We start from the raw sequence: 21,607 nt of genomic DNA on the forward strand, positions 1-21,607 counted from the left end.
TGCTGGGCGTGGTGGCACAGGTCTGCATTCACAGTACTTGGGAGGCTGAGAAAGAAGGGTGGCAAGTTCGAGACCAGCCTTGGCAACTTTGGGAAACTCTATCTCAAAATAAAAAATAAAAAGGGCTGGAGATGTACTTCGGTGGTAGAGCACCCCCAGGTTCAATTCCCAGTGCAAAAGTCAGAAAAAGTACTTCCAAGCAAGAAAAGCGGGCCTCCCTCTCCATGATGCATCAGTGAAAAGAGTAGACTGCAGATCCCTATGACACGAAAGGAGCCCAATCCAAGGTCAGCGACAGCCAAACCTTTCCGAGTGATAAAATAATCAATGCGTCACCTTTTGCCACTCAAGATGAAGGTCAAGTTGATCAGGATGTTCTTTTCTTTCTCTGTCAGATGTCTCTTCTAAACACATACAGGATGAACTAAGAAAAGAGAACGTGTTCAAAAGCTTTACAGGTGCCCCTTTCCAAAGGACCTACACTGTCCCACGGGTCAGTCTCTTAGGGCAGAACCCTTGTAAAGGTGTCTCTGTTAAAGATGGGATGATGCCAGGTCTACACTCTGCTCAGCTGGCAACACAGGACAGGGAAGCAAGAGCAGAGACAGGCTAGGCAGAGTGGCACATAGAAATGCCAGTACTTGGCAGGCTGAGACAGGAAGATCACAGGTTCAAGTCCAGCCTCAGTAACTTAGCAAGAGCTGTGGCAACCTAGCAAGACCCTGTTTGAAAATAAGCAATTAAAAGGGCTGAGGATAGCCGGGCGTGGTGGCGCACGTTTGTAATCCCTGCGCTTGAGAGGCTGAGACAGGAGGATTACACGGGTTTGAAGCCAGCCTCAGCTACTTGGTGAGGCTTTCAGAAACTTAGGGAGACCCTGTTTCCAAATAAAATATTTTAAAAAAAAGGTCTGGGAGTATAGCCCGGAGGTAGAAAGCCTCTGGGTTCCATCCCCAGTACCACCAAAAAAATAAAAAATAAAATAAAATAAATAAATAAAAGGGCTGGGGAGGCCGGGCATGGTGGCGCACGCTTGTAATCCCCGCGCTTGGGAGGCGGAGACAGGAGGATCGCGCAGGTTCGAAGCCAGCCACGCTGGCTTAAGAGACCCTGTTTCAAAATAAAAATATAAAAAATAGGTCTGGGAGTGTAGCCCGGAGGTAGAAGGGCTTCCAGGAACCCCAGAACCACCAAAAAAAAAAAAAAAAAAAAAAAAAAAAAGGGTTGGGGAACCGGGCGTGGTGGTGCATGCTTGTAATCCCAGCATTTGGGAGGCTGAGATCAGAGGATTGCGGTTCGCGGACGGCCTCAGCTACTTAGTGAGGCCCTCTGCAACTCAGTGAGACCCGGTTTCAAGATAAAGAATAAAAATTAGGGCAGGGGGTGTAGCTCGGAAGTTGAATGCCCCTGGGTTCCATCCCAGACCCGCAAAAAAAAAAAAAAAAAAAAGGTCTGGGGATGCACCTTAGAGGTAGAATGTCACTGGGTTCAATCACTAGTACAAAAAAAAAAAAAGGAATGGAGACATGGAGACAGAGTACCCACCAGTCACAGTGGGGCCACAGGCCAGCAACTTGGCAGAAATGGCCAGGACACTCCAGGTTCCAGAGTGTCAAGTTCATCTCATTTCCAGGGTGTGTTTCTAAAAGTCTACTGGCCTCCTGTGGCATGAGACCACACCAGATGAGATGTGCCCAGGAGCCAGTACAAGAGTCCCACATCTCAACAAGCCCTTCCGGGTAAAAAGCTGTTTCCTTTACCTGGTTTCTACACACCCCATAGGAGGCTCTTCCTTTGCCTCTTGCAGCCGCTGCTGGAACAGGGTCAGGTCCTCTTGATAAGTCTGCTCAGCATCCCTCAACTTCTTCTCAAAATAAACACGCAACTGCTCCAGTTCAAACTCGTGCTGGGCCCTGTCTTGCTGCTGCTGCTGAGCAAAGTCCCACCGCAAGTGTTCCAGTTCCTCCAAGCAGGATGCTTGGGCCAGGAGCGGCTCCCATGGCTCTGGCAGGATGACATGCAATTACCAAAGCGAAACACTCAAGAATTTAGCAGACAGCGAGGTTCTTGAATAGATTCGGAGAAGGGCCCGGAGTGGGCCCTACAAGTGGATGAGAGCCCTTCTGAGAGCTGGCTCAGCATCTCACTAGCCCCTTCCAGGAAGAGTTTTCTCTGGCTGGTGGTACATACAAGAGCCAGTGACTGTGACCAAGAGCAACATGGTGCGTCAGGGAGTGAGGGCCCAGCTGACAGCCAGCACGAAAAGCAATGGGCACCAACCCTATAACCACAGGAAGTGGATCCTCCACAACCCAAAAAGCCTAGAAGGGGAGGCGCACAGTGGGTAACACCTGGATTTCTTCCTTTTCTTTTCTTTTCTTTTTTAGCAGTACTGGGGATGGAACCCAGAGGCACTCTACCTCAGAGCTACACCCCCAGCCCTATTTTGAAACAGGGTCTCACTGAGTTGAAAAGGGCCTCACTAAGTAGCTGAGGCTGTCCACGAACCATGATCCTATCTTAGCCTCCCAAATGCTGGGATTATAAGCATGCACCACTACACCTGGCTCACCTGGATTGCAATTATGGGAGACCCTGGATAGACAGCCCAGATACATACCTCAGACTGTCCGTGAGCTCACAACTATGTGTTGGGTTTGTTTTTGTTTTTGTTTTGTGGCGCTGGGGTTGAATCCAGGGGCATTCTACCTCCGTGCTACATCCTCAGCCCATTTTATTTTTTTAATCTGGAAACAGGATCTCATCAAGTTGCTGAGAGCCTCACCACTTGCTGAGGCCAGCTTTGAACATGTGATCCTTCCATCTCAGCCTCAGAAGTACTGAGATTACAGGCTTGCACCACCATGCCCAGCTAAAATGTGTATTTTTAGAGAACCAAGTGTGTGGTACTTGCTACAAAGCGACAGAAAAGCAATAAGGATCACACAAGAACTTGTAGCCTGGAAATGCTGGTGACTGGCCTACAGCAGTTAATCCCAACATGGACTACGCTACTTACTACCAGAGGTTCAGATCAGAGTTCCCTGTGTGGTCCTCAGATGTAGCAGAAGACGCTAGAGCCGAAGCACCTGCAGAAGCGCTCAGCGTCTGGCCCCATGGGCTTCTCACTTCTCCAGCCTCCAGTGATGGGAAGACAACTGGTATGCTGCCCACCACACCTGGCTGCAGACAGAACCCGGTGCTGCCAGCGCGTCAGGGCCGACAGCCACAGGCGGCTAGGAGGCTGCGAGCAGCACTGCTCCTGCTCCTTTCTCATAACTGGCCCTGTTTGTGAATGAACACCAGGAGAGACATGGGTTTGGGCTCATCTCCCATAGCCCTGAATGCTGGCAGCCTGACCGGGCCTGGCGTCCCTGCCTAAGGTCCAAGCGGCTCTGCCTGACCTGGAGCAGCCAAGTCTTCACAGCTGAGCAGAGACTGCCCTGACATAGAAGCGGGGGCCCAAAACAGGGTCTCCAGGGAGCTCAGCTGTTAGGAAGGACTAGAGTGGCGCCGTGCGGGTCCTGGCGACTCAAGCACCACCTTCAAAAGGAGAGCTGGAGCCAGCAGAGGCCGACAGCACCTTCCTCGAGGAGGCTGCAGGTCTGCGAGGTCCTGTGCCTGATGCACCTATGGTAGTTCCGAGGACAGTGACCCACTGTCACTTACACTTGAAAGACCTCATGTTACAGTCAGTCTGCACCCTTAGAGACACACAGCACAGAGTTGCTACTGAGCTGACTTGGCTCTCTCAACACACCAATTTCTACTCCAAAGTAAAACATATCAATCTTCAAGAAATAGAACTGGCAAAGTCACTCTTTATTGTGCTAACTACCACCAAGTTCCAGTTTGGAATTTCAACAACTATAAACACATAGCTTTAAACTGGGAATGGTGGTACACAACTATAATCCCAGTACTCAGGAGGCTGAGACACAAGGATGATTTCAAGACCAGCTTCAGCAACTTAGGGAGAGTCCTAAGCGACTTAATGAGGTCTTGGTAGTGCTAGGAATTGAACCCAGGAGCATTCTACACTCTGAATTATATCCCTAGCTCTTTTTATTTATTATTTCGAAACAGAGTCACACTAAAATTGCTGAGACTGACCTCAAGCCTGAGATCCACCTGTCTCAGCGAGCTGGGGTAGCTGGGCATCATGGCATATGCCTATAATCCCAGTACTTGGGAGGCTGAGACAGGAGGATTGCAGATTTAAAGCCAGTGTCAGCAACTTAGTGAGGCTCTCAACAACTTAGCAAGATCCTGTTCCCAAATAAAAAATAAAATAAGAGCTGGGCGTGATGGCACATGCTTGTAATCGCAGCATTCAGGAGGCTGAGACAGGAGGATCGCGGTTTGCAGACAGCCTCACTACTTAGTGAGGCCCTTCACAATTTAGTGAGACCCTGTATCAAAATAAAAAATAGGGCCGGGGGGTAGCTCAGAGGTCAAATGCTCCTGGGTTCCATCCCCAGACCCACAGAAATAAGAAAAATAAATAAAATAAAATAAGGCTGGGGGTGTAGCTTAGAGGTAGATAGAATACACCTGGGGTTCTAGCCCCAGCACTACAAAATTTAATAGAAGAAAGAAAAAGGCTGGGGGTGTTGCTCAGATGTAGAATGCCCTGGATTTTATTGACAGTACAAAAAAATTATAATAAAAAATAAAAGGCTGGGGTGTAGCTCAGTGGTTGAGCACTTGCCTAGCATATATATGGCTCTGGGTTCCATTCCAACACCCCCCCCCCACACACACACACACGCACGCACACGCACACGCATGCAAACACCATTCCGCTTTAGCTTTGGAGGATCTGAATGCCCCACACAAAATTGCTTACCATCTGGCTTCTCTCTGTTAGTTCTCGCAGACTCAAGCTGAGACCACAGACTTCTGATTTCTTCTTGTGACTGAGCCTTCAGGTCTTCATAGGATGCTTGAAGATTCTCTAACTATGAAAATGGAAAGCATAAACAGTCAATACGAGAACCTAAGATATCAAATCCAAGGTTGTATCACATTGGGGCTTTGTGCTATTATTTGTATTTAAAGGGTTTTCCTGAGTACTGAAGATTGAACCCAGGGCCATTCTACCTTGGAGCTACACCTCCAAACCTATTTTATTTTTTGTGTGGAAACAGGGTCTCGCTAAGTTGCTGAGGTTGACTTAAAACTGCGAACACCTCAGGGCACAGCATCCAAGAAACAAACCAAGCAGGTATGGAGTAAAAACTCACATCCCAAACCTATAGCCAAGAAACCAGCAACAGCAGCAACCAGAACACAAACAAGGCCAAGTGTACAGTGTCAGCCAGGCACGGTGGCACAGGCCTGTCATCCCGGACCCACAAAGCACCCCTTCCAGCTGTGCTTTGTGGGCTGGCTCTCGACATAGATCCATTTCTCTAAGAGGCACCTCACTTTTTTTTTTTTTTTTTTTTTGCTACTAGGGACTGAACCGAAAGGCATTCTACCTCTGAGCTACACCTTCAGCTGGATTTTATTTCTTATTTGGAAATGGTCTCACTAAGTCGCTGGGGCGGGCTTTGAACCTGCAATCCTCCTGTCTCTGCCTCCCAAGTTGTGATTACAAGTGTGTGCCAACATGCCCGGCTGAAGATGTCCCCTTGACATTGGTGGGGAAGGCTCCAGTATAGGGTTGGGCTGAACAACAAACCTCCCCTTCCACCCTTGTGAGCCACAGCTCTATGGTGAATCAGAAACAACCAAGGGTGCAGCTTCTCTGGGCTCAGGCCTGCAGCACGGTGCCATGGTCCTGAGGCTTCTCCATCCTGCCCATGGGCATCCAGACCAAAAGGTGCTCAGCCCCTTGCTCTCATGGAGGGCGATCCTGGCAGGCCCGAGTGCGCCTCACCTGGCCTCCAGTAAGGCGGGCTGCAGATCCCAGAGCTCCAGGCCTAGAAAGAGGGCCCCGAAGGTCTCCTCAAGACTCTAAACTCAGTGCTTCAGCTCCTCAGGTTTGCACATTTCTGCCCACACCACCACTAAATGCAACTTCAGTTGTTAATGTCTTGAACTGACTACTTGAGTCTTAGTTTTGGTAATAAAAGCACTTCAGTCCTCTGAATAGGATCTGGCCACATCTCCTACATTTGACATGTAGTATTTCACTAGAAAAGGGTCTTGGATACATAAACAGTAGAAATGTTTTCGGTTAATTTTTTTCTGGATTCCAGTTTAATGAATTATGGCTAACAAATGTGGCCTTATACTCCAAGAGTTTAGAATTTTTATAAATGTCTCAGAAATGCTTGTCAAGAATTATATGGACTTTCGGGAAGATGGCGACCGAGAAAAGCGGGGCTTAAGAGCCCCGCTAACAACCAATCTCTATTACCACAAAATCAGCGCCTTTCATAGCCAGAAAACACCATCACCAGAGAAACAAAAAAATCACCAGCCCCAAAGAGGAGGGGGTCTCAGAACGGAGCTCAGAGCCACAGAGGAGATACGCTGGCCTCACGCCCGAGGACGCGGCAGCAGTGCCTTACTGCCGGCAGCAGCGGCGAATTCACCTGACGGCTACGGCTACAGATTAACACACTCAACAGCCCACCAGGCTCCAGAGAGGAGCGGCGGACAACGAGCCGAGGGACTCAGAGCAGAGCTCAAAACCACGGCCGAGGGCGTGGCAGTGGCACCATATTGCCACCGGCGGCGGCAGCAGCAGCGAATTCACCGAGTCTACTACAGCTCCATCTGCGTATTCAACAACAGTGAATCAAACTGCAGGCCCCAGAGGAGAAATCCCAGTACTGACTCCCAGGGACTTGACCCATTGCGGGAGTGGCGGTGGCAGAGATATCACACCATAGTCACAACTCCTCGCAGGAGAACGCCCAACCTGGCACCCCCCATGGTCTAAAGCAGCCTCGATTGACTCCCTGGGTCTGAGACTCTGCGATACAACCCAGTAAAGGAGTAGTGGGGTCTGAGATACCACAGACTCGAGATCCAGAGCACCTTAAGTGAAGTCGTAGTGACCCAAGGGAAGAACCCAGAGAAGGCACAAACTTCCGAAATCATGGGAAAGAGGAATAGCAATGGAGCAATGAATGCCCACAACCCCACAACATCAGAACCCGATAAAATAGAAATTCAGAAATTTCTAGAAGATCAAATCAGGAAAATAACTGTAGAAATAATAGAGGTGCTTCGAAAAGAACTCAGAGAGAGCCAAAAAGAGATAAAGAATACAATTAATGAAGTAAAGGCCTCAATTCAAAGTACAAACAACCGATTAGACCACATGGAGAACAGAACCTCGCTCTTAGAAGTAAGCAATCCAAAAATGAATGCATAGTTTCTAATCTAGAAAAAAATATCCGACAGCAGGAATCTGACATTGAAGAAATATGGGCTCATTTTAAGAGAGCTAACCTAAGAATAATTGGAATAGAGGAGGGAAAAGAAGGTGAAACCAAAGGGATCAACAATCTCTTCAAGGAAGTAATAGCAGAAAAATTTCCAAACATAGAGCAAGAGGTCGATACACAGGTCCAGGAAACTTAGAATTATACATTTTCTGAGCCCAAAACTGAGCATAATTATTAAATACACCTTAACAGACTCTGTATTCTTATGTGCTTATATCCCAAACACTAGAGCTCTGTACATTTAATACTTAATTTTTAGCAAATAACTGAATATAGCCAGGTGCAGAGTATATGCCTGTAATTCCAGTACTTGGGAGGCTGAGATACGAGGATCTTGTGGCCAGCCTCAACAACTCAGCGAAGTGCTCCACAACTTAATGAGATTCTGTTTCAAAATAAAAAATAAAGTTGCCGGGCATGATGGTGCACTTGTAATCCCAGTTTGGGAGGCGGAGACCGGAGGATCGCGGTTCACAGGCAGCCTCAGCTACTTAGCAAGGCCCTTTGCAACTCGGTAAGATTGTTTCAAAATTTTAAAAAAGCCGGGCATGGTAGCCCACGCTTGTAATCCCAGCATTTGGGAGGCTGAGACAGGAGGATCGCGGTTCACGGACAGCCTCAGCTACTTAGTGAGGCCCTCCACAACTTAATGAGACCCTGTTTCTATTCTAAAATAAAGAATAAAAAATAGGGCAAGGGCAGGGGATGTAGCTCAGAGGTCAAATGCTCCTGGGTTCCATCCCCAGACCTGCAAAAAATATAAAAAATAAAAAATAAAAAGAGACTAAAAATTAGGGGTGGGGGTGTAGCTTGGAGGTCGAACGCCCCTGGGTTCTATCCCCAAACCTGCAAAAATAAATAAATAAATAAAAAATAAAAAAAGACTAAAAAATAGGGCTGGGGGTGTAGCTCAGAGGAACAATGCCCCTGGGTTCAATCCCTAGTACCGTCCTCCCCCCAAAAAACCAGAATAAGATGGCCAAATCACAAAATCTTTTAAAATTTCTAATATACCAGATAATTAAAAATAAGTAAGCTCTTGCCTACCTCCAGCTGTTTTTCTTTTTCCTTTTCCCTGGACTTCAACTCCAAGTCCTCTAAGTACTGGCAATGTTCTGACTGCAAGTCTTCACGTAACTTCTTGATGGCAGCGTGGTGCTGAGCCTCTAGATTCTTCAGGGAGACTAGAAAGCAGCACAAACCCACCCAGTTTACAACCAGATGGCACTTTCCTCCAGCAGCAACACTAGCCAGCAGGTCACCACTGTGATGACAGCGGCTCACACTCGGCCTGCCCCCACCACACTCCATCCTGGGCATATGGTGCACGCCTCCACGGCACACTACACCAGGACAGAGAAGGGCAGAGCCGCTACAGGCTCCACCTACCCCGTCTCACAACCACTGTGCCCGCCCTGGAGAAGAGGAAGACAGACACAGGAACATGCAGCCAGCGCCCCGGACCCACAGGATCATCATGGAACACCAAGCGCTGGAGTAGCAATGCAAGAAATCATGATATTACTGAGATTTAGTACTGAACACATAAAAGAGATCATTCAAATGAAGGTCAGAAAGGTTCAGGGACCTTGAGAGGTATGCGGCCAACAAGGAGGGCTCCCAGCTGCCGCTGCACCCATATTCATTCAGCAAGCTGACACTGAAAAGCAGGGGTGGGACACGTGTGTTCAGACCCAGGTGGTAGACAAGATCCTTGGTCTAGTGTTATACAGGAAAACTCAGCCCCTCCAGACCTGCTCATTTTAGTCAAATGCTCACCTTCAGCCTGGTTTTTAGCTTGAAAAATCTTCTCCAACTCAGCTCTCTGTTCTGCCAATTCTTTGTGAAACTGGATTTGCAAATCCTCCATTTCTGACTGGTGCTTTGCAGATAATTCTTTGCGTAGATTTTCCAAGCATAACTCTCTTTCAGATTCCCAGTCTTGCTTCAGGGTCTAATTTAAAAGAAAAAGGAGATTATGTTCAATAGTTGCCTGATGTGGCAAAGAAACTTTAAACTGCATAAAAACCTAGTGTAGGCAGCCATTGAGCCCAGACTGAACTGTCACTGTGGGAGTTAGGTCTTGATAGCCAGCCAGTTCCTCCATCAGCTGCTACAAAGACAGAAGCAGGAGTGCCTACGAGGCAAAGAGCCAAAGAAGAGAACACGGCCATCTTCCCCACAGCAAAACCCATCTCTGAATTGAAGCACATCACAAGGCCACTCTCAAATGCTCATGAAGCCACTCCCCACAAGATCCAGGGGCCGACAGTGACTTCATCAACCTCTGCCCAGAGCCTGGCTCTGACCCAAGTGTCCAAAGAAACAAGTCCCACGATCCAGGTCAGAGGACTGGGAAGCCAGAGCATGAACCCAGCCCAGGACAGAGCAACCCAGGCCAAAGCCTGAGTATATCTAAGACACGGAGGCCTCCAAATTCACTGAAGCCAGGGCATGCCCCCACAGCAGTGCCCCTCCTGACACTCAGGCGCACCCCACCCTGCCCCACCCTCCCCTGGACCAGTCCACATGGACAGAGGCAGCGCCCAGGACACACATGGACAGGTAGTGAACACCTCATGTTACAGAAATCGATTTGAGGCAGAGCAGCCAGTCAGTGAATAGGACAGCTGTCCAAGAGAGAGATCACTTCTGCCACAGCCTCGTGTCTGCACAGAGAGCGCATTCCCTGGGGCGTGGCAGGTGGCAGCACACAGAACTACCTTTCCAGTGGTCTCACACACCTCTATCATCCGGGTGTTTCTCTCCATTTCTGACTGCAACTTCTCCTTCAGCTCAGCTGTGAGACAGACAAACAAGCAGCAGTTAGACCCCTGAATCACGCCTCCTCCAGGGTTCAGTCTCCCCAGAGACGAGCAGGTTCTGGCACCTGATGGCACTCCATGGACACTCAAGCATGCTGTGTCCAGGAAGGCCAGTTAACACCCAGGCCCAGTGGTACCAGGACAGGAGGCCAGAGAGGAGGCAGGGCCTCTGCAGACTGGCTGATGAAGAGAACAGCAACACATAAAGGGCAAAAGATAAGGTACATTTTATACTTAAAAAATTAAGCCAGGCAAGATGGCGCACGCTTGTCATCCCAGCATTCAGGAGGCTGAGCAGGAGGATTGCGGTTTGCAGGCAGCCTCAGCTACTTAGTGAGGCCCTCTGCAACTCAGTGAGACCCTGTTTCAAAATAAAGAGTAAAAAAAAGAAATAGGACTAGGGGTGTAGCTTGGGGGTAGAATGCCTCTGGGTTCCATCCCCAGTACTAGAAAAGAAAAAAGATTAAAAACATAGGAAGATAAAAATATGTATCTTTGTGCTTGCATGAAACTACAAGAAGAAACACAGGGCATCACAAGAAACTGAGAAAAGTGGCCCCTGAGATGAAGGGCGAGCCAAGGAAGGGGGGAGCGCTCCAGCACAACCATGGTTGGGGTGGCTGCTTCTGCTTGTCACACGGAGCCTCCCGGGCCAGCACTGGCCGGTGCAGAGCAGCTCTCATGCAGGTGAGAGGAGCCCTCACTTCGGCTGTGGGAGTGCCGCTCAGCAGTGACTACACCCAAATCACCACTGTGCTTTTGTGTGTGTGTGTGTGTGTGTGTGTGTGTGTGTGTGTGTGTGTGTGTGTTTTACAGGAGATTGAACCCATCTGAACTACATCCCCAGCCCTACATTTTATTCTTTATTTTGAAAAACAGGGTCTCACTACATAGTGGAGGGCCTAAGTAACTAACTGAGGCTGGCCGTGAACCTGTGATCCTCCTGGCTCAGCCTCCCAAGTACTGGGATTACAAGCATGCACAACCATGCCTGGCCATAGTTGTGTGTGTGTGTGTGTGTGTGTGTGTGTGTGTGTGTGTGTGAGAGAGAGAGAGAGAGAGAGAGAGAGAGAGAGAGAGAGAAAGAGAGGAGAGAGAGAGAGAAAATTGTTAACATAAGTAATCCTTACCTTTTGTGTGTGTGTGTGTCTAGGGACTGAACCATGGGGCATTTTACCTCTGACTTACACCCCTGGACCTACTTTATTTCAATCCCCAGTACTGCCAAAAAAAATAAAATAAAATAAAACTATGAAAAATAAAACTTAAAAGTATGTATTATACATAAAAAGAGCTCATCTTAGCCCAAGAATTAGCAATTTTCTTTGGAGGAGGCTTTTGGAGGTTGAATCCAGGGGCACTCTACCACAGAGGTACATCCCTAGCCCCTTTATTTTTTATTTTGTGACCGTCTTGGTAAATTGCCAGGCTAGCCTGAAATTTGCTATCCTCCTACCTCAGCTTCCCTAATAGCTAGGACTGTAGTCATTTACCACTATGCCCAATTTTATCATCATATATAAGTGTGTGTGTGTGTGTGTGTGTGTGTGTGTGTGTGTCACAGTCTAAGTTGCTGAGGGCTTCACTAAGTTGCTGAGGCTGGCTTCAAACCTGTGATCCTCCTGCTGGGATTACAGGCATGCGCCACCATGGCAGTTTCTTTATATTTTTTTAAACTAAAAGCACTCACTCTTAGATAGACATTCTGTGGGAATCTCTCAAGCTGGTTTATTTCAATTTGTTTTCTCTTGGCTTTTTTCCCTGATTACATTTCCAAACTTCTAGGCTATGTTTTAAGAGTCGTTTGGCTGGGCATGGTGGTACATGCCTGTAATACAGTACTTGGGAGGCTGAGGCACAAGGATTGCAGGTTGAAGCACAGTTGAAGGACAACTTAGTAAGATGACTCTGCAACCTAGCAAGACCCTGTTTCAGAAAAGTGCCTCAGTCAGCCAAGGGATGGCACTGCCAACCAGGAAAGCCAATGCCTACTCAGCAAAGAAGGATGGGGTCTGTGTCCAAGAGTACCTGCGTGGGGCCTGACAAAGCCAACAGGCAGACGGGTCTTATCAAAGGTGATGGTGGGGACCGAGCGTAGTGCTGCACACCTATAATCCCAGGACTTGTGGAGCTAAGACAGGAGGATAACAGGTTCAAGGCCAGCCTTAGCAATGTAGTGAGCCATCAGTAACTTAATGAGAACCTGTTTAAAAAAAAATTTTTTTTTTTTTTGGCAGTAATGGAGATGGAACCCAGGGGTATTCTACCTCTAAGCTACACCCCTGGCCCTTTTTTTTATTCTTTTTTTTTGTGTGTGTGTGGTACTGGGGGTGGAACCCAGGGGCTTTTCTACCTCTGGGCTATACTCCCAGACCTATTTTATACTTTATTTGGAAACAGGGTCTCACTAAGTTGCTGAGAGCCTCACTAAGTAGTTGGCTTTTTTTTTTTTTTTTTTTTTTTTTTTTTTTTTTGGTGGTACTGGGGTTCTTGGAAGCCCTTCCACCTCCAGGCTACACTCCCAGACCTATTTTATACTTTTTTATTTGAAAACAGGGTCTCTTAAGCCAGCGTGGCAGGCTTCGAACCTGCGCAATCCTCCTGTCTCCGCCTCCTAAATACTGGGATTACAAGCGTGTGCCACTATTCCTGGCCTGTTTAAAATAAAATTATATATATATCTGGGCATGGTGGCACACGCTTGTAATCCCAGGATTCAGGAGGCAGAGACTGAAGGATCGCAGTTGGCAGACAGCCTCAGCAAATTAGAAAGGCCCTTTGCAATTCAGTAGACCCTGTTTCAAAAAATCAAAAAAGACTAAAGAAAATAGGGATAGGAGTGTAGCTCAGAGGTAGCTGAGTACCACAAAAGAAAAAAAAATTAGGCTGAGGGTGTAGCTCGAAGGCCAAATGCCCCTGTGTTCCACCTCCCAATACCGCAAATAAAAATAAAATAATAAGCCGGGCGTGGTGGCGCACGCTTATATTCCCCGTGCTTGGGAGATAGAGACAGGAGGATCGCGCAGGTTTAAAGCCAGCCGCACTGGCTTAAGAGACTCTATTTCCAAAATAAAAAGTATAAAAATAGGCCTGGGAGTGTAGCCCATAGGCTTCCAGGAACCCCAGGACCACAAAAAAAAAAAAAAAAATTAAAAATAAAAAAAAAATAAATAAAATTAGAGATAGAATATAGTTCTGAAGCAGAATACCCCTGGGTTCAATTCCCAGTACAAAAAAAAATTGTTGAAGAAAGTTCCAGCCAGTCCACTGGAGGATGCCCTGAGGGAAAGGAACACAGAAAGTGCTGTGCAACCAGGAGGAATGGGTGTACTTTGAGACAGGTACCCTGTAGCCCCCCGCCCAGCCTGCAGCAGGGAGGATCCCGTCCGCTTCCTTGTGAGTGCAGAGGCTTGGGACTTAACAACTGGCAGGACCCTTCCTATACAGGAAGAGCCACTGCAGGAAATCCCTGACTCCTGACAGGAGTGTGTACCTGTTGAACAGAAGACATAATCTGGAAAAGGAGCAGGCCAGCTTCTTCAAGATCACTGTGAAGCCAGTCGCTGCCAGGAAGCGACCGCTCACCCACTTCCCACCCACACCTGGCGCATAGTACCCGTCTCCTGCCCACAGCGGAGCGCGATCTCTTCCTTCTCACGGGCATGCTGCTCCCGGACCAGCTCCAGCTCGCACTGCTGCTTGCTCTGCAACAGCGCCAGCTCCTGCGCCCGCCGGCCGTTGAGCATGTCCCGCAGCTCGGCCAGCGCTGACTCCTTCTCCTTCTGAAGGTTGGCCTGCGTCAGCTCCAGCTGCACCGTGTGCATGTTGCTCAGGCTCAGGCGCATGGCTTCCAGCTCAAGGCTGGGTGCCGTCTGCGAGCAGAGGAATCGCTGATGAGGGCAGGCTGGGAACCAGGGCAGCAAAGCAGCACTGAGAGGCATAAAGCAGCAACGAGAACAGGGAGCAGGCGAGAGGATGCCGCCTGCTCTCCAGTTAGAAGGCACCCCATGCTATCGGCTACCAAGTGTTGCCATAGTGGGCTGCCCTCAGAGCCACTCCCACGGCCTCCCTCACAACTCCAGTGTGACCCCAGGTGTCTGCCATCCCTCCACCTGCTCCAGGGAGGCCCCACAGAGGAGGAGACAGCAAGCTGCAGCACCCCCACCCACTCTGCAGCCCTGCACAGCTGCCAGGCCTGCGGCGCCCAGAGTGAACAGCAGAGCACACGCAGCTGTCTGAGAGGGCCAAGGACTGCCAGAGACAGAGCGAGTCACCTGAGGGTGCTGCCGCCAGCCAGCTTCGTCCTGGGGACCGCTCACCAATTCACAGTCTTGTTCTTCTTCCTGAGAAGGAGAGCAAAGCTGTAGCCAGAAAATTCACATGAACCAAGAGCCACTAAGAACTAGCCAAAAGCCAAGTGTGGTTGCACACATCAGGGGGCGGAGAGGGGAGGCCGACAGGTTTGATACGGGTGCACAGCAACTTAGTGAGACCCTGTTTCAAAACAAAGGGGGTTGCCGGGCGTGGTGGCCCACGCTAGTAATCACCGCACTTGGGAGGCAGAGACAGGAGGATCGCGCAGGTTCGAAGCCAGCCATGCTGACTTCAGAGACCCTGTTTCCAAATTTTAAAAATGTATAAAATAAAATGTATAAAATAGGTCTGGGAGTGTAGCCTGGAGGTAAAAGGGCTCCCAGGAACCCCAGTACCGTCAAAAAAAAACAAAACAAAAAATAAAGAGGGTTGAAGGTGTAGCTCAGTGGTAGAGTGCCCCTGGGTTCAGAGAAGAAAGAACCAAAAACCTATGTTCTCACAAAAGCAGTGCACAAATGTTCTTAACAGCTGGATGGTAGGAACACCCCAACAAGGGATGAAGGCACAGACAAAATGAGCTGCCCTTTGTGTCTGCAGGAGACTGGTTCCAGCACCACAAGGATTTCCCATGGACACTCAACCTGGTGTTATATTTGCACATGACCTACACACATTCTCCTACAGACTCTAAATCATCTCTACCTTGTGTTAGATGTTACAGATAACCTAAACAGCTGTTACACTAAATTGTTTAGGGAAATCTAATGAGAGAGAAAAAAGATCTGCAAGTGTTTAGAACAGAAGCAATTTTCCCCCAGTTTTTTTGTTTGTTTGTTTTGTTTTGTTTTTGTGGGAGAGGGATGGAATCCAAGGGCATTCTACCTCTAAGGTACACTCCTAGCCCTTTTATTTATTTATCTGTGCTGCTAAGGAATGAACCCAGGAGTGTTCTCCCTCTGAAATACACCCTGAGTCCTGTTTTATTTTTTATTTTATTTTTTTAGTTTGAAATAGGGCCTAAGTTGTTGAAGCTGACTTCAAACCTGCCATCTTCCTGTCTCAGCCTCTCAAGCACTAGGTGTGTCCACAACACCCAACTTCCCCAAATATTTTCACCTGCATCTGGCTGCATGGGGGGAGGGTGTCAATTATACTTACACAATGAGGACGCGGCCACAGGAAAAGTACTAACACATGCTACAACATGGTCACATGCTACAACATGGTCACATGCTACAACATGGTCACATGCTACAACATGGTCACAGGACCCATGAAAGCAACTTAGATCCAGGCAAAAAAGGCTACTTATTATGTGATGCAGCTTGTGGGGGAAGGGGTACTAGGGTTGGAACTCAGGGGCATTCTACTACACCCCTAGCCCTATTTTCCACTTTTAGGCTGAGACAGGAGGATCGTGGCTTGCAGAGCCTCAGCTACTTAGTGAGGTCCCTTGCAACTTACTGAGACCCTGTTTCAAAAACAGAGAATAAAAAATAGGGCTGGGAGTGTAGCTCGGAGGTAGAATGCCCCTGGGTTCCAACCCCAGTACCACAAAAAAAGTAAAAACAAAAAAATAAATAAGCCGGGCGTGGTAATGCATGCTTGTACTTGGGTCCCACTACTTGGGTGACTGAGACAGGAGGATCACAGGTTCAAAGCCAGCCTCAACAACTTAGTGAGGCTCTTAACATGAAGAAGCTAGAAGCCAGGTATGGTGGCGCACACTTATAATCTCAGTACTTTGAGACCCCATATAACTCAGAGGCAAAATGTTCCTGAGTTCCATCCCCAGTACCACAAAAACAAATAAATAAATAGGGCTGAGGGTATATCTTGGAGGTAGAATGTCCCTGAGTTCATTACCGATTTGCTTCCCCAAAAAAGGAAGTTGGAGAAGGGTATCCAGGAACTCTGTTTTCAAAAACTTTTTAAGTACAACACTACTTCAAAATGAAAGCTAAAAGCTAGGCATGGTGGCACACACCTGAAACCTCAGTATTTGGGAGGCCAATACAGAAAAACGGAAGGATACAGCCAGCCTCAGCAATTTACTGAGGCCCTCTGCAACTTAGTGAGCCCCTGTTTCAAAATAAATAATAAAATAGGACTAGGAGTGTAACAAAGGTAGAGTGCCCCTGAGTTCAATTCCCAATACCACCACAAGAAAAATAAGAAAGAAAGCTAAAAATCCTAATTTTTTTTTTTTTTTTTTTTTTTTTTTTTTTTTTTTTTTTTTGCGGTACTGGGGATTGAACCCAGGGGCATTTTGCCTCCAAGCAACACCTCCAGTCCTATCTTTTATTCTTTTATTTCGTAACTGAGGCTGTCCTCGAACTGCAATTCTCCTGTTTCAGCCTCCCAAATGCTGGGATTACGAGCATACGCCAACACAGCCGGCTCTAAAATTTTTAATTTAAAACTTAAAAAAGACTTCTCTGCTTTGGAAGTTTTAAAAAATGGTGAAATATTATACACTGAGCTTTTTTCCCTCTAAGAGCCTTCATAGGAGACGCTGGAGCAGAGCCACGGGAAGCAAGCTCATGGCCCTCTGAACACAGCTCAGCCTCCCAGCTGCTGAGAACAGCTGCCTACCCTGAGAGGGAGGACAACAGTGACAGTGAACAGCAACCACAAACCAGCGCAAGGTCAAGTACAGGGAGAGTGAGCTGGGTGCCAGCAGGCAGAGGCATGCCACCGGAGAGCCCCGGCTGCCCCAGGGAACATGCCACAATAAGGGCTTATATTTCTAAAGAAAAATTCTAGATTTGTAAACTCTACAGCCCCTTTTTTGAAATGGGATCTTATTAAGTTGCTACAGCCTCACTAAGTTGCTGAGGCTGGCCTCAAACCTGCACTCCTCATGTCTCAGCCTTCCAAGTACTAGGATTACAAGCATGTGGCACCATGCCCAAATTTTTTTTTGTTGTTGTTTTTGTTTTGGGGTGTTTTTTTTTTGTGGTACTGGGGTTCCTGGAAACCCTTCTACCTCCGGGCTACACTCCCAGACCTATTTTATATTTTTTTATTTGGAAACAGGGTCTCTTAAGCCAGCGAGGCTGGCTTCGAACCTGCGCGATCCTCCTGTCTCTACCTCCCAAGCGCGGGGATTACAAGCCTGCACCACCACGCCCGGCTCTGATTTTTTTTTTTTTTTTTTTTTTTAATAAGACAGGCAAGAAACATCATGACTTTGAGCCAAATTCTTTTCAACTTCTGGAAAATTTATTTTATCAGCTCATCCTAGCAAACACCTGAACTTTCACTGCATACTGCAGGGATATTGGAGGCTCAAGGCCTTCAGTTATACTCCATAGCAGAAGTCCAAGGAAAGCCATTTAAGGGCAGGTCAGCAGGTCCCAGAGAGGGCAAGAGGGCTAGGACCCTCTGCACCTTCAATGCACACCCCGGCCAATGTGCCCACAGATTCTCTCCCCTGCAGCTCACAGGCCCAAGCCGCAGGAGACCAGCTCCCGCAGCACACAGGGCTCCTGCCACATTCAACCCCTCCCTCCTCATTCCACTTTCAGGATGAAGGTAAAGGACAAAGATGACAAGCAGGTGCATTTGAAAGTAGGTAAAAGAATATTATGGGTTGCTTTTGTTTTGTTTCTTTTGGTGGACTGAATCCTGGGGCATTCTAAAACCCCAGCCCTATTTGAAACAGGGTCTCAAGTCAGGCGTAGTGGTGCACACTTGTAATCCCAGAATTCAGGAGACTGAAACCGGAGGATTGTGGTTCACGGACAGCCTCAGCTACTTAGCAAGGCCCTTTACAACTCAGTGAGATCCTGTTCCAAAATAAAGAATAAAAAATAGGGCTGGGGGTGTCACTTGGGTGTAGAATGCCCCTGGGTGCCAACCCCAGTACTGCAAAATAAATAAATAAATAAATAGGGCTAGGGGTGTAGCTCGGAGGTACAATGCCCCTTGGGTTCCATCCCTAGTACCTCCAAAAAATAAAAAATAAAAAATAAAATAAAAAGACAAAAAAAGTAGGGCATCGACAGCCAGGCCCTTCCTCTTCACCGTCTTTTTCTTCAAATGCGCACAGTCGCCTTTCGTTTTTCTCTGTCAGAAGTGAGCAAGCTGCGCAGAAGTGTAGAGAAGTAGTAAAGGCAGAGGTAAATGAGAAAAACGTCGGGCTGGAGAGGTAGCTCTGAGGTACAGTGCCTCTGGGTTCCACCTAGTACCTCAAAAAAAAAAAGAAAGAGAAAAAGAAAGAAAGAAAGAAAGAAAGAAAGAAAGAAAGAAAGAAAGAAAGAAAGAAAGAGGGACTAAGTTGTAGAGGGCCTTGCTGTGAATGACTGAGGCTGGTCTTGAAACTATAGTCCTCCTGTTTTAGCCTCCCAAGTACTGGGATTACAGGCCTGCACTACCAAGCCCAGCTGTATATTGTTTCAAGTCTTCAGCACCCATCAGAGCAGCTGATACAGCCACACACAAAGGACTCACACACAGAAAACTTCCACTACCAACTCATCAAACTAACACTGTCCTTTGAGCAATCAATTCATAACTGCTCAAAATCATATAATAGAGATTAAAACATTTATTAAGAGTAAAACAATGAAATTTACTCACCTTTTGTAAACTAAAACCTTCTTTCCTCACTTTTGAAAGGTAGAACCAAATCCAAGACCACTTGAAGTTCCTCGCAATAAACTAGTGATAAGCAAAACATAAGACACATGCTAGGTAGATTTACCTCAGCTGCAAATGCTCCTTGGGGCTGGTTCACAGTCTCGCTGCATGACGTGCTTTTGCAAACGCCCCCTCCTCCGAGGAGCCCGCCGTCTGAAGTGGCTACCGGACTCTCCTCCTGGACAGGCGCATCGACAGCCGGGCCCTTCCTCTTCGCCGTCTTTTTCTTCGAATGCGCACAGTCACCTTTTGTTTTTCTCTGTCGGAAGTGAGCAAGCTGCGCAGAAATGTAGAGAAGTAGTAAAGGCAGAGGTAAATGAGAAAAAAGTAACAGAGCCACAGGGCCAACAGGCTTGCGGGGAGCATGAGGCCCAGGCGGACCCACTCAGCCACACCTGGCCAGTGAACTACTCCCCTAGCCCGTCACTGACATCTGTGAGGCCTGAACTAAGTTCTGAATTACATACAGTACACTGATGAGCATTGTTAATTTGGCCTAGATACAGACAAAAGAAAACAATATAGCTGATTGGCAGAATAGCTTTTCTAACACTTTGTAGTTTACAGAAAATTAAAAAAAACAAATACATCTATTTAAAACCCTGAGACCTTAATCAAGACATTTGAGGCTTAAAATTATATAAAACCTAAATCATTCCCTTCTTGTCCCTGTTTTCCCCCAATCAAGAAAATGTATCGCCCAGCCAAAACTTCCTAGCCATAGATTCTGAGATGAGGTACAGAAATAGCAAAAAATTAATTAAGCCAGGTCAATCTAACATCTCCCTTTACGGAATCTGATGTTCTATTTTTCGTGACACAGCTCACCAAAGCACCAGGGACTGCCACAAAGTGCCACCATCAGAAAGTACAGCCTAACTGTGTCCGGCCTCAGACCTGAGGGTCCAACCACATTCTTATACCAGCTCCCAAGTCATGTCATTCAAAATGTATGAGATGGCCGGGCGTGGTGGTGCACGCTTGTAATCCCCACGCTTGGGAGGTGGAGGCAGGAGGATTGCGCTGATTCGAAGCCAGTCTTGCTGGCTTAAGAGACCCTGTTTCCAAACAAAAATATAAAATAGGTCTGAGAGTATAGCCCGGAGGTAGAAGGGTTTCCAGAAACCCCAGTATCCCCCCAAAAAAAAACAAAAAACAAAAAACAGACAAAAAAAAATGTATGAGATGGCCAGGCATGGTGGCGCATGCTTGTAATCCCAGCACTTGGGGAGGCTGAGACAGGAGGATTGCAAAGGTTCAAAGCCAGCCTCAGCTACTTAGTGAGGCTCTCAGCAACTTAGTGAGACCCTGTTTCCAAATAAAGTATAAAATAAGTCTGGGAGTATAGCCCAGAGGTAGAAAAGCCCCTGGGTTCCACCCCCAGTACCACACACACACACAAAAACAAGGTATGAGATGGAGCACGAGCTTTTCACAGTGGACATCTGTTCCCTCAAATGACAACCACGGCCATACAGCAAACATGCTCATTGACATTTATGTAAGTGATATCAGAAGTACAAATTTCCTGTACAGAAAAAGTTTACACAAAACCATTTACATGAGAAAAATATCTCTGAAAGACAGATATTGCCTTCAAATCAATTTCATTTTATTTTACTGCTGTCCTCAGTCAAATTTAACCATCTATCACAGGACAGAGCTACCTTCTGCAGCACAGAACTGGTCTCTCCGGTCCTGGCCACTCAACAGACGTCCTAACTCTTCCTCATCACTCTCCATTTCCCTCAAACAAATCAACTGATGTTTACAAACCACACAGCTCTGGGCCAGTTACTCATGCTCAAGGGGTATGCTCTGGCCTGTATGTGTCCCAAGCCCAAGCAGAGGAAGAAAAAGGCAGAACATCTCCCTCTATGTGTTGGAGGGGAGAAGGAAAATATAACCCTGACATTCTATCTCTGAGCTACACCTCCACTGCTTTGTATCTCTTGGAACAGGGTCTCACTAGATTGCTGGGAGTCTCTCTTACAATGCTGAGGCTGGTCTTGCCTTGACCCTGCCACTCTCCAGTCCTGGCCTCCCAAGTCCTGGGATTACAAGCACGGGCCAGCCCGCCCGGCTCCAGCCTGCCTCTTCACACTGGTTGTCTCACCACTACTAGCTGACTCAACGAGGCCACTGTGTCCGTGGCCTGTCACAGGTTACTGGAGTGCAGTGGCCCTACGGAAGAGAAGAAAGTAGGGCAGACCGCTGCCCTCTAATTGGTGCAGGAAATCATTAGAGCGAGCCGTGGGAGTTCTACCTAGTCTTGGTCAGTCACTGCAGAACTGAGAAACTTCCGGGTGTTCCCACCCAAGGCGCCTCTACACTCTCCAGACCTCTGGCCCAGGGGCACCTTTGAGCACCTATGTTAAAGCCCCCAAATGCTCAAGAGCAGGGAGTATCAAACGGAGC

General features: G+C 47.6%; 2 protein-coding genes across 2 annotated transcripts; both read right to left on the bottom strand.

The window, feature by feature from the left end:
* Nucleotides 1-3,055: 3,055 nt before the first annotated feature.
* On the bottom strand, nucleotides 3,056-18,045 carry LOC308263150 (pericentrin-like; the record flags this gene model as incomplete). Its single annotated transcript, XM_080696023.1, has 9 exons — nucleotides 3,056-3,285; nucleotides 4,850-4,961; nucleotides 8,454-8,590; nucleotides 9,186-9,360; nucleotides 10,151-10,206; nucleotides 13,890-14,103; nucleotides 14,401-14,482; nucleotides 14,551-14,574; nucleotides 17,993-18,045. 9 exons carry the CDS (start codon nucleotides 18,043-18,045, stop codon nucleotides 3,056-3,058), a joined length of 1,083 nt encoding a protein of 360 aa, XP_080552149.1.
* A 1,306-nt stretch (nucleotides 18,046-19,351) lies between these two features.
* LOC308263260 (uncharacterized protein) lies at nucleotides 19,352-19,555 on the bottom strand (the record flags this gene model as incomplete). Its single annotated transcript, XM_080696205.1, has 1 exon — nucleotides 19,352-19,555. One exon carries the CDS (start codon nucleotides 19,553-19,555, stop codon nucleotides 19,352-19,354), a length of 204 nt encoding a protein of 67 aa, XP_080552331.1.
* Nucleotides 19,556-21,607: the final 2,052 nt, after the last annotated feature.

Source organism: Muscardinus avellanarius (assembly GCF_963383645.1).
Source record: "Muscardinus avellanarius genome assembly, chromosome: 5".
In the NCBI taxonomy this organism is placed as follows: domain Eukaryota; kingdom Metazoa; phylum Chordata; class Mammalia; order Rodentia; family Gliridae; genus Muscardinus; species Muscardinus avellanarius.